Source organism: Tenrec ecaudatus, chromosome 9, assembly GCF_050624435.1.
Source record: "Tenrec ecaudatus isolate mTenEca1 chromosome 9, mTenEca1.hap1, whole genome shotgun sequence".
NCBI classification, from domain to species: Eukaryota; Metazoa; Chordata; class Mammalia; order Afrosoricida; family Tenrecidae; genus Tenrec; species Tenrec ecaudatus.
Genome location: NC_134538.1, coordinates 111,193,862 through 111,206,420, shown reverse-complemented (window position 1 = coordinate 111,206,420; position 12,559 = coordinate 111,193,862). Strand labels below are relative to the sequence as shown.

The 12,559-nt window shown below is 35.7% G+C and overlaps 1 protein-coding gene across 7 annotated transcripts in view; it reads left to right on the top strand.

The window, feature by feature from the left end:
- RUNDC3B (RUN domain containing 3B) overlaps positions 1 to 12,559 on the top strand; it is a 110,079-nt gene that overhangs the window by 48,152 nt on the left and 49,368 nt on the right. For all 7 annotated transcript variants that reach the window (XM_075557636.1, XM_075557639.1, XM_075557637.1 and 4 more), the window contains 2 exons: positions 3,763 to 3,896; positions 11,590 to 11,675. In XM_075557636.1, the coding sequence (XP_075413751.1) occupies positions 3,763 to 3,896; positions 11,590 to 11,675 (220 nt within the window). The remainder of the gene's footprint in view (positions 1 to 3,762; positions 3,897 to 11,589; positions 11,676 to 12,559) is intronic.

The window sequence follows — 12,559 nt, the reverse complement described above, 5'->3', positions numbered from 1 at the left end:
GCACATCTATCTGTACATTCTTTGCCCTAATCAATTTTTTCTCCTCTTTTCTTTTTTTACATTTTATTAGGGACTCATACAACTCTTATCACAATCCCTACATGTACATACATCAATTGTATAAAGCACATCCATACATTCCCTGCCCCAATCATTCTCAAGGCATTTGCTCTCCACTTAAGCCCCTTGCATCAGGTCCTCTTTTTTTTTCCCCTCCCTATTTTAACAATTTTACAAGCAAACTTATCACCTTCAAAATACTCTCCAATACACTTAATACATTTGTCAAGTCTGTGATTCCATTCTTGGAAACATTTTTAAACTCATCTGTTTGGATAGCTGACAGCACCTCCCTCATTTCTTCCCCTTCACCTCTTCTATATCTTCAAATTGCCATCCTTGCATGTCCCTCTTCATTAGCAGAAACAAAAATATTGCACGGAGAGGTCAGCTGAGTAAGTTATGTGGGGCAAGAGAGCGATGATGGGTTTTGCTCAGAACGGGCCCACTGAGATGACGGCTTGAACAGGTGCATTGTTGTAGCAAAAGCAGGCCCCGGTCTGCCAAAAATCAGACATTTTTTTGTTGCACGCTGTTACGCTATCTTTTCAGAACAAATAGAAAGCTTGATTAACAACCTGACCTGGTGGAACAAACTTCAAATGGACTACACGTTGACATTTTCATCCTTTTGGGGAGTTGACAGATATCCAGAATGAGGTGTGTCATCAATCAATATTTCACCTTGTTGGAAACGAAACCACTGGTACACTAATTTTTCCCATAGTGCTCTTTTTGTAAGCTCTTCAAACACCACAACAGTTTCTAGGGCATTTTTCCTGAGCAGGAAAAATTTCAAAGTCACATGTTGTTCTCTTAAATCCACTCCACCATCACAAAACAACAAGGTTCGAGCAAAACTGCTTTTTTGAAAGAAAAAAAAATTCACTGTGACCAGAGAGACCTTTCTCAGGCAATGCCACTGGGAGCACTAACTCAGAACAAGTTGCTTGATGCTCAGCGGGGGGGGGGGGGGAATGTACTGCAAAAGACCCAATGGAGTTTTTTCTGTTGGGGGGTACCCCCTCCCCTGTGTATGTAGAGGTTCTACTGGTTAATTACTAGAAATAAATCATTAGAAACACCAGGATAACTTTGTAAAGAGTAGCAATGCCTAAGCTGTACACTCAAAATTCTTGTTTCTCTAGTCTGTGCTGGGACCCAGGCATGAGTATTTTTTAAAGGCAGCCCCGTTATTCTAATGCACTGCCATGTCTGGGAACCACATACAAATCTTTTCTGTTCTAAAATGATGATTACTAATGAGAGCACTTTTTGATGTTGCTGGAATGAGATTATCTCTGGGGAGGGGAAGATTTAAGTAAATAATTCAAAATTTCAGATTTACAAATACAAAATGGCAGTCTTTGTATTTTAAGATTAAATAACTTCCAGGTAGGATTAATCGTTCCAGAGAAGTGGAGAAAGTGTTGAAGAGGCTCTCAGTTATCTTTAAGGCATATTTAGAGCATAAAATTGTGCTCATATACCTAGTACTCAAGTCCTGTCTAGAAATATTAAAACTAAAAAGACACAAACAATAGAACATTTAGTCATGAACAGATGCTTCATTAGCTAATTATAAAAACTTAGAATGATAAATTCCTGAAGGATTTTTCATGGGTTTTCGACTAAAAGAAAACACATGAATGACAAAACCAACATAAAAACCATTGCTATCAAGCTGATTCTGACATACAGCAACTCATAAGATTCCTGCGGCTGAACATCTTTGTGGGAGCACACAGCTTCATCTTCCCCAGGTGACTTTAGATGCCTGCCCTTGCAGGCAGCTGTCCAACACTTAACTGACAGCACCACCAGAGTTCCTGACCTAGGAGACTGTGCCTAATGAAAGAGGATGGTTTGACAGATGATTATGAATGATCAGTAAAGGTGGAATGTTATCATTATATTTAGTTATAGGTTAGAGCACACATTGCTTCCTATCTTTGAAGTATCCCTGTGAAGAGGGAAACCAGGGTTCTGTTTTTATTTATTTGCTTATTTTTCTGTTTTACAAAATGGTAAAATAAAGTTTAGAATACAACTGAAAGAAGAAAGGGGAAAACGTACTACCTTTGAAGGGATCTGACTTATGGCAATCCAATATAAGGTTTCCAATACTGTGTATCTTTATGAGAGGAGACATCTTCACTTTTCTCCTGAGGAGCTGGTGGGTTTTGAACCATTGACTTTGTGGTTAGCGGCCTGATGCTCATCTCACAGCACTTCCAGGACTCCTTAAGGCACAACTAGTGGCATTTATTTTATTTAAAGCCAGAAGATTCCTATTTGTTATTTATAAAATGATATTAGAATAATAGGATATCAAAGTATAAGACTTTTTTTAGTCTAGCCCCTTTTTTTGACATGAAAAGTAAATTTTATTTAGCATGTTTACATGAGTTGGAAGTTCATTTAAAAGCACAGGGGAGTGCTAAGACAAGTGGTCAAAATAGAAAGATACTACCCAATTAAAATTAGTTGATTGTTGGCCACTAAGACAGAAGGGAATCCAGGAGACGTGCACCGATGCTTCAGCTCCTCCTGCTCAGCTGGAAGAACAGGGGTCAATCTGTGGAATGATGGGCTGAGAAGTCTGGCATGTAGAAATGATAAAGAATTCATTTGGTGCAGGCAGTATGTCTGTGGATTAAAACCTGGTATGTACACAGTGTCTACATGTGTTACAGCCTCACAGTAGGAATCTACACAAAAGTATGTATTAGGAATTTGGTCTGTCGAGCCTACATCACGTTTTCCAAAGGGTAAAAAATAGCGTCCATCTATAGACATTTCACACCGGACTCACAGATTGAGCCTGGCTAAAACTTGCAAAATGCTTATAATAAACGAAAATGGATGGCTTAGATTTCTTGGTTATTTCAGTAATTAGCGAGCAAACTGTACAGGTACAGGCAACGGACAATCTGGCCTTTGTAGAATTAACATACACGATTAAACCACGTTTTGTTTCTTTTCTTTTTTATTTGTTTTTGTGATTTTTATTTTTTATTTTTTTACAAAATGTGCATGTAGTTTTGACCAGTTCCAAGTCATGCCACCCCATGTGTGTAATCACGAGATTGAGGGGCTTGTCCGAGGAGGCGGACACCGCCTGCGCCTGCGGAGATTGCTGTCACAAGGCCGCGAACTCAAGGCCCAGGAAAATGATGCAAATTGAGATCTGACTTTTGATTTTACCCCCACCCCACCCGTGCTGCGCCCCAAAAGTATGAGTCTTTGCGTTAACGAAAATCAAGCTTTGTACTTGCATCCATCTTGAAGAAACATAAGCCAAAATTTGATTTTAAAAAAAACATTAGTGAGGGCTGTTTCCCCTGGCCTCTCCAGTGAAATACCGCCCATGTTCCTTCCAGGGCAGATGAGGAAGTCTACAGGGGGATGTGCCTCAGAAGCCGGGCATCAATGAACATTTCATTTAGTTTGAGTATATTGTTGGGAAAACTATGATACAACTTTGCTAAAAGGTTCCCTATAGGAAATGACTCCATTCAGAACAGGAGTAGGTTTAGGGTCATTTTGACACATTTTAATGCCCTTTCTACTAGAGCACACTTTGTTGCTGTTTTTTCATTTCCTTTTTTTTCCTTCAGAATTTTATTGTTTTTGAATTTAGAACTCTCAAGTCTTGTTTTTGTTTTACTTTTATTCTGTATTACAATTTGTTTTCTGAAGGTCAAGTAACCTGGTTTGGCTACGAAAGCCCGCGTAGCTTCTGGGACTATATCAGAGTGGCTTGCCGGAAAGTCTCACAGAATTGTATCTGCAGCATTGAAAATATGGAGAATGTCCATTCCTCTAGAGCCAAGGTAAGAAACTGAAAATAATATGCAGTATGTATAATCGAATCCTAAACAGTTTTGACCCAAATAAAAATGTTTTTGCTCTTTCCTATATAAAGTATTTTCATTGCTGGCTTAAATACCTGACTAAATTTAACAACCTTTAGAGGCTTTTGTAGGAGTCCCATTTTCCTCTTTCATGATATGTAGTTATTTAAGAATGTTTCTGATTTTTCACTGTTGATATATTAATGTGAGGATGGTATACAGTCACTGTCACTTTGAATTTCCTTTTTAAGAATTTCCTTTTTAAAACATTCTCTGTTTTCTGAAAAGTCTACATTTCTTGAATGCAGTTCTTGGGTGCCCTAGTGAAATAATAGGTATGGATTGGGTTGCTAACCACTAGGCTAGCAGATTGAAACCACCAATCTCTCCTCGAGGGAAAAACAGGACTTTCTACTCCCATAAATAGTTAGTCTCTATAACCCACAGGGCTGTAGGAGTCGCTATGAGTCGGAATAGACTGATGACAGTGGATTTTTTTTTTCGTCGTCCTTAGCCAGTGTTGCAGAATGCCCTCCTTTGTCCTTTATTTTTGACCTTCCATGAAGTCAAAAGTATTTACATGATAATACCAAGACAGTTTTTTGTCATTCACTCTTAGCAGTGCTGTTACAGAAGCAATGATGGATAAAACTGCTGATGTCTCAGCATGATTGAAGCATTGACAATACGATGTACAAGTAGTCATTGCAGAATTTAAGAAAAAAGATCATTTCCATGTAAGAATGTCTGTGACAGAGTAAGCATTGTTCATTGTATTCAGTTTCAACCCTTGAATATTCTGAGTGACAAACTGGGAATTATATATAAAGAATTTATGCTTCAGTCTCAAGTATGATGGTTGCCTAGCACCATTTTTACATGAAAAAACAATCTGTGAACTATAATTTTGGACTCAATCATTTGGCAGATGATTTTGCAAAAATATTAAACTAAGTGAGCTTGGTATTTCATGGGAATTTCTGATAATATTTGTTGCCAATGGTAAATGAAAATTTGCAAGAGAAAAAACAGACTTTTCTGAAAATTCCATAGTATTATTTGATAAAATTTCCAATGTTTAACCTATTGATAACAATGTTGACATTAACAAATGCATTTTTGTTACTGTTTTTAAGAAATATATAAACACTTGGTTGATCTGTATAACTCAAAGAAAAATTATTTCTTGCTCAATCTAAAAATTTACAAGATCCATTCAAAGTTTAAGACAGACAAATTGATTTAATGTAATTGAGGTCACAAAGTTCATTGATATGGCTACATAACCAAATAAAACCATTATGAAATTACTACTAACTCAGTTTGAAAACTTTTTGTTTAAAATATATACAGCAAATCATATACCAACCCAACACTTTTTCATGTACCGTTCAGTGGCATTGATTACATTCTTTCATGTGTGACCATTCACACCCTCTTTCCCTGTGATCCCCCCTCCCTGTGTTAAGCAGAAACTCACTGGCTCTTAAGTTTTCTATATAATCTCTTGAGTTACTGTTGCAAATTTGATACAATAGAGATACTTTGCATCATCAAAGTGATCAAAGCAGACATTATTTATGATAAATCTACTCTATTTGGGGTTTAGAGAAAAATTCAAGAGAAACTTAATTTTTTCCCAGAGGGATGGGAGAGTGTTTAAGATTAAAAGACCATTTGTAGTTTGAATGAGTCAAATCTATAAAAATAAAAAGTAACTGAGTTGGTACATTTTCAATTTAAAGGCAAGAAATTACCATGACATGTAGTATAAACCCCTTCAATAGAGAAGATAAGATACAGAATTAGAATATCTCCAAAGTAAAAATGGTAAATGAGAAGAGATATTAAGAATGCAGCAAGATGCCTAAAACCCAAGTCCTAGCTGACCACCTCTTTTAATGGCTTTCCTTAGCCCAATTCCTGCGCAGCAAGAAGCTTCCTAGCAGAATTTTTATTCTACAAAGATCTAGTTTTGCATATCAATATTACAGAATAATCATGTTCCAAGGCCTGAAATTTATATCTTTATTTTGTTCTGTCCTCAAACAAATTACATTCAATGGGGGAAAATAATATGTATAATTCCTTGGTTATGTTTGGAAATGTCTGCAAGAAAGAAAAACTCTGAATTCTTTTTTATAAACTTGCCACAATGAGAGATCTGACAGTCTTTAAGTGTCAGATAAAACCATGAAATATACATCATTCCTTTCTGTGCTTAGTCTGTGACTAGTTGAACCAATTTCTCAAACCCCAAGCACAGCTTAACAATGAAAAAGACTATTTTAAATCAAGTTTTGTTTATAATTTTTCTATTTTAAGTGTTAACACCTAATCTTTCTATAATATATACAGGGCCCTGAGGCACCCGTATTTCTATACATCAAATTACATTTTAAAGTAGGATTAGTACTCTTAGAAAAGTTACTTTGCACCAACAGGTACCAGTTTATTTCTCTCTCTCTGAACTCTCCCATCTTCCTTATTTGCTCTTGGACTTCTTGTTAGCATATTACATGATCTCTGACAGAAGCCACCAGTTATATCATTAGTTACGTATTACTGTTACTGACTTTGCAGATCTTTCCATTCAGTTTTGTTTTAATTGTAGCCAAGAATGCTAAGTATTCTAAGAATTTCATGCTCAATATGTCCCTTTTAATGTTTATTTTCTTGGCCCCTAATAATAAGTAAACCTTACATTGTTCTCTAGTTCTTTCTCCTCCTTGTTGCGCTCTCTCTCTCTCTCTCTCTCTCTCTCTCTCTCTCTCTCTCTCTCTCTCTCGTCAGTGTGTGTATAGTCTTGTGTTATTACTGTTTGCTTTTAAGTGCAGTTCTTTTGGATTGTTTCACTAGAGTAGGCCTTCTAGTTTGTAGTTTCTTCTCTTGTATATTCCTTCTGTTACTATGCTTAATATTACAGCCCACTTTCTGAATATACTAGTCATACCAAGCATCCATGTATAATTAATGTTTCTATCCAACATGTTTTATTGAATACCGATACTGTATCAGACTCAGTGTATTGACATGACATATACTTCCAAAAATTGTCTCGAGACAATTTTTTTTCTTGCTCTTGCTTACTTTCCCCCTTATTTAGACGTTGATGTTGTTAATTCTTTACCAAATTGCCTATCAAAAGAATGCAGAGCAGAGGGTGGTTTTAATCACAGATATGCCAGAATTATCAAATAATGGAATTTTATAATAATAGGTATTGGGAAAAGATTAGATGTGATTGCCTCAATCTTAAATGTTCTTCTTGAAATTTGCTAGCTTTGGTTATTTATTGTAATAGTTCAAAACCTGGAAGAACCTCAGAAATATTTGGTGACCTTTCTAAATAAATAAATAAATTTTCAGGGAGAAACCATAGAGCTTCTGATTTTACTAATTTATTATATACACTATAAATTTAAAATTTTAGCTCCAGATGAATATTCCTAAAATACTACTCATCATTCCTTTTCACCATTTATCATTGCTACCTCCCAACAATTAGTAAGTTTATAACCTGGAGCAAGTTACCTACACCTTAATTCCATCCATTTATTCAACAAGTATATATTGAGTGCCTATTAGGTGCCATAAATTAGTATAAATACTTGGGATAAAATTGTGAAAAATGTGTCAAAGAATAAATGTTTTGAATTTCATATTTAGTAATACAGAAAAAAATAATTAAATACTAGTCTATGATTATAATCTTAGGGGTCATGAAAATTATGAAACAATTTAAAAAGTTGACCATATGCTGAGCTTTCCTTGACTTTAATAAATTTCTGAGCATTGAGTTTACATAAAATATATTTGCTAATCATAGTGGAATTAAGCTATAATCAACAATAAAAAGATAACTAGCAGCAAAGGCTTATATTAATCAAAATTGAGAAGTACGCTTTCAAATAATTCATGAATTAAGAGAAAAAATCAATGGAAATTGAAAAATATTTTAAATGAATGATTATTGAAAATAATCATATTTGTGAGTTTTTATTGATTTGTATTCTTTGTATTTTATCAATTAAAGCCTTGTGAAAATTTGATATATGTAATTTCATGATCTTGACCATTCTGTGATTTATCTTTACACTGTCTTAAGTGATCACAATTTGTTCCTTAAAGTAGGAAGGAAGGTAGAGTGTGGGTATTTTAACTCAACTTAGTTGGTCAGTTTGGTGGTTGGAAATGAGTTTTTTTTCTCTTTTAATTACATTTGTTTTCTTCTATTGCAAGGAGCCTTGGTGGCACTGAAAGGTAAGCATTTAACTGCTAACCACAAGGTCAGTAGTTCAAACCCACCAGCTGCCTCACAGAAGAAAAATTAGACTATATGCTCTCCTAAAGATTTACCACTTCATAAATTCTACATAGGGTTACTGGGTAGGAATTGACTAGATGGTGGTGATATATAGTAAAATGGGGATAGTACTATAAGCTAACTCACACAGTTCTTAAGAAAGTTGAGTGCCTTAATGTAGGTAAAACTCTTAAAATCATGACCTGTTATTATCTCGCATCTATTCTGATTCTTAAGGATGTACAGGATAGTAGACCACTTCTCCATATAGGTTAGTATACCACTTCTCCATATAGGATAGTAGACCACTTCTCCATGCAGGATAGTATACCACTTCTCCATATAGGATAGTAGACCATTTCTCCATACAGGATAGTAGACCGCTTCTCCATACAAGATAGTAGACCGCTTCTCCATACAGGATAGTAGACTGTTTCTCCATACAGGATAGTAGACCGCTTCTCCATACAGGATAGTAGACCGCTTCTCCATGTAGGATAGTATACCACTTCATGTAGGATAGTATACCACTTCTCCATATAGATTCTTAAACTTTAATCTTTGCCCAAGCAGATTGCCAGGTGTTTTTCCCTGCTGAGCCACTGATGTGTTCAAACCATTGAACAGTGAGTTAGCAACTGGCCTCCTAACGGGGTCTAACACGTATAATTAGTTACAGCCTTAAGAAATGTTGACTGCTTTTACAGTTTCATCCCTACCCCCCCTTTCCAGAAGCCTTTAAGTAATTCATTATTATCTACTGGCAAAATCAAAATTCATTAACCTAAGTTTTCAGCTTTCCTGGATTTTGGCCCCAGTAGCTTTTATAAATCTGCTTATCTACTATTCTTGGAAAAGTTACTTGGATGAAAGAAAAGACACCTGTTAAAATTAGCAGAGTTAATTATCACAATATAACAAAATTCCATAAACATCAAGGACAGGAAATTAAGTTCAGCTCAGTTCTGCATGGATTGAAATGAATACATCAGGAAACAGGATGTCCTCCACATTTCTTATCTAGCATCAGCACAGTCTCCTGTGTATAACTTGCTCTGCAGAGCAACTTTCTGTTTTTATAGCAGTAGACATGCAGCCTTTTGATTCAAACAACCACTGTCTGAAGACTAGTTGCTATGGCTTTTCGGTGAAATTTCAAGAAAATAATCTTTGGATGTTCCTTGCCTTTTCCTTCCTTTGTTCTAATAAACCACAGCTGCTTATAGGACAAGCTAAATGGAGAAGTTAAAACTCACTGCAATCCAATTGATAGTGACCCTTTAGGACAGAATAGAATTGCTCTTGTGGGTTTCCCAGATTACAACTCTTTACAGGAGCCTCATCTCCTTTTGCTTGTTTCCTACAACCATATAATTATTTGCTCCGCCTACAGGACTTCTGCTTCTAGCCCAACAGGTTTTACTACCTATTTTATATATGGACCCCTCCTCTGGAATTCACGCCATGGCAGTAGGTTGTTTGTTTGTTTTCCAGGAACTTGTGAGTTGAAAATATATTAACCCTTTTTCACGGATACTTTTTTATTTGAGTTGACGATCACATATATTGATTAAAAACCCATTGCCATTGAGTCAATTCTGACTCTGTAGGACAGAATAGAGCTATGTACATAGGGAGGGTTTCTGAGACTATGAATCTTTATGGGAGCAGACAACTTTATCTTTCTTCTTTGGAGGGGCTGGTAGTTTGAACCACAGACTTTTGTGGTTAACAGCCCAACAGTTAACTCCTTATGCCACGAAACACATCGAGTAGATTCCGACTCAAAACAACCCTGTACAGCATTTCTGAGGCTGTAAGCATTTGTGGGAGTAAATAGTCTCCTCCTCCCCTGAAACAACTGGTGAGTTTGAACCACTGGCCTTGCAGTTGGCAGTTTAAAACTTACTGAACAGAGCCACCAGCATTTCTTTGTATATTGATTAGTATTCTCTGCTGCCTTTATTCTCAAGGACCTTTACAGTGTTTCCACTTTCTATACATTCAACCTTTATGAATTTTTCTAGATATTCATGAAATGGTTTTGTGAAAATAAAAGTAATTGAATTTTCAACATGAATATGACTTCATATTCTTTCATTTTAAATAAAAAAGAGGAAATGCTTTGAATTTTTAGAAAATTTAAAATTAACTCTAACTTTTGAACGATAACATACCACTTCAGTAAAATGAAATAATTCACAATAAGAATTGCATGTTTCAGTGTGGATTACAACTCAGTATAAGGAAAACCAAAATTCTCATAACTGGACAAATGGGTAACATCATGATAAAAGGAGAAGATTTTGAAGTTGTCGAGGATTTTATTTTGCTTGGATCCACAATCAGAGCTCATGGCAGCAGTAGTCAAGAGATCAAATATAGCTTGCATTTACTGCCCAAGACCTTCAAATGTTGAACAGCAAGAATGATACTTTGAGGACCCAGCCATGTTATTTTCCATTGCCTGTGAACGTACGACATTGAATAAGAAAGACCGAAGAAAAACCAATGCATTTGAACTATGGTGTTGGTGAAGAATATTGAAAGTACCATGGTCTGCGAAAAGAAAAACAGATCGGTTTTAGAAGAAGTATGAAGCAAGGATGGTGAGACCTCAATTCACATACTTTGGGCATGTTATCAGGAGAGACCAGACCATGGAGAAGGACATCATGTTTGGTAAAGTGGCTCAAACATAAGAACAATTGTGAAGTTGGCACAAGACCAGGCATTGTTTTCTCCTGCTGTACGCAGGGTCGCTATGAGTTAGAACTGACTGAGTGTCACCTAACAATAACAACAGTATGATTTTATGCTGGAACATGCTGACTTGTTATGTTTTTTCTGCCTTAAGTGTTTGGTAATAACTTTAGAATTGTGTTAAAGATACCAAATTCATTAACTCATGATTTATATACATTAATAATCATGACATTTATTGTCAGGTGAAATCTCCTCCTGGAAGGATGCTCTGGTAAACGATCTTGATATGGTGTTATAGTTATTGATCAAGAGAGCCTGTTTTTCTCATAGTTTGAGGACTCATTTTAACCATCATTTGATTTTAGAGTCTATGCAAAAAGATTCAAAAGAGGTCTCCAACATAAGTACTCCAATATTAACTTTTCTGTCCCTTCAGATAATAGAAATTGCTTCAACATGTGCCATGCACTTTCAGAGAGACAAAACATATTCTCTTTATATAACAGAAATTTACCTATTTTCATAATCTTGAATATTTTTCTTTGCTTTTCAAATGTATATTTTAAATGAGTTCTCTACATTTTAATGTTTAGCTTCTTGGCGGTACAGTAGTCATGATTTTTATTTTTCTATTACTTGCTTCTTTACTCTTCTTTCTAGGGAAGAGCCTGGCTCAGAGTAGCGCTCATGGAAAAACATTTATCTGAATACATCTCTACAGCTCTGAGAGACTTCAAAACAACCAGGTTTAAAAGTCCTTCTTATTTTCTAATACATATTCGAAAGAGTCATTTAGAGACATAGAAATAAAAATTGAGTGAAGAGGTTTGTTCAGATTCTAAACCCTCAGTTATTTTATTTATTTCTCATTGCTTAAAGAACCCCACTGCCTTCTCAGGAAAGTGTAATCTGTTCACTAAGCACAAACCTTGGATTCAGATTGCATATTATTCCTATGATTTCCTTTCTCTGGACCATTTCTGATTTTTATTCTTCAACCCTTGACTTTTTTTTCTCCTTAGACTATTTCTTACCAATTTGAAGAAGACTTAACTAAGAAATTGTCCTATAGAATCCTAATCGTATCACAATGCTTCCTTACTTTTTGCTTGTAAAGAACATAATGAATCATTCATTTCTTAAAAGTGTGTGTGCATTCACTTAATGAATGGTTAATTGACTTTTTAAGGATAGTTTTATCAATGCTGTTGCACACACTTAAAAGGAATGACCTATTATCCATATATAAATAGGACTTAATTTAAAAAAAATAATTTTATTGGGTGTTCATACAACTCTTACTACAATCCATACATATACATCAATTGTGTAAACTATATCTGTACATTCATTGCCCTCATCATTATCAAAACATTTGTTCTCAACTTCAGCCTTTGGCATCAGCTCCTCATTTTCCCCCTCCCTCCTCAGTACCCCCTCCCTCATAAACCCTTGATAATTTATAAAATATTATTTTGTCATACCTTACCCATTCCCTTCACCCACTTTTCTGTTGTCCGTCGCCCAGGGAAGAGGTTATATGTAGTTCCCAGTCACTGATTCCCCCTTTCCACACCACTCTCCTTCCACCCTCCTGCTATCACCACTCTCACCCACTGGTCCTGAAGGG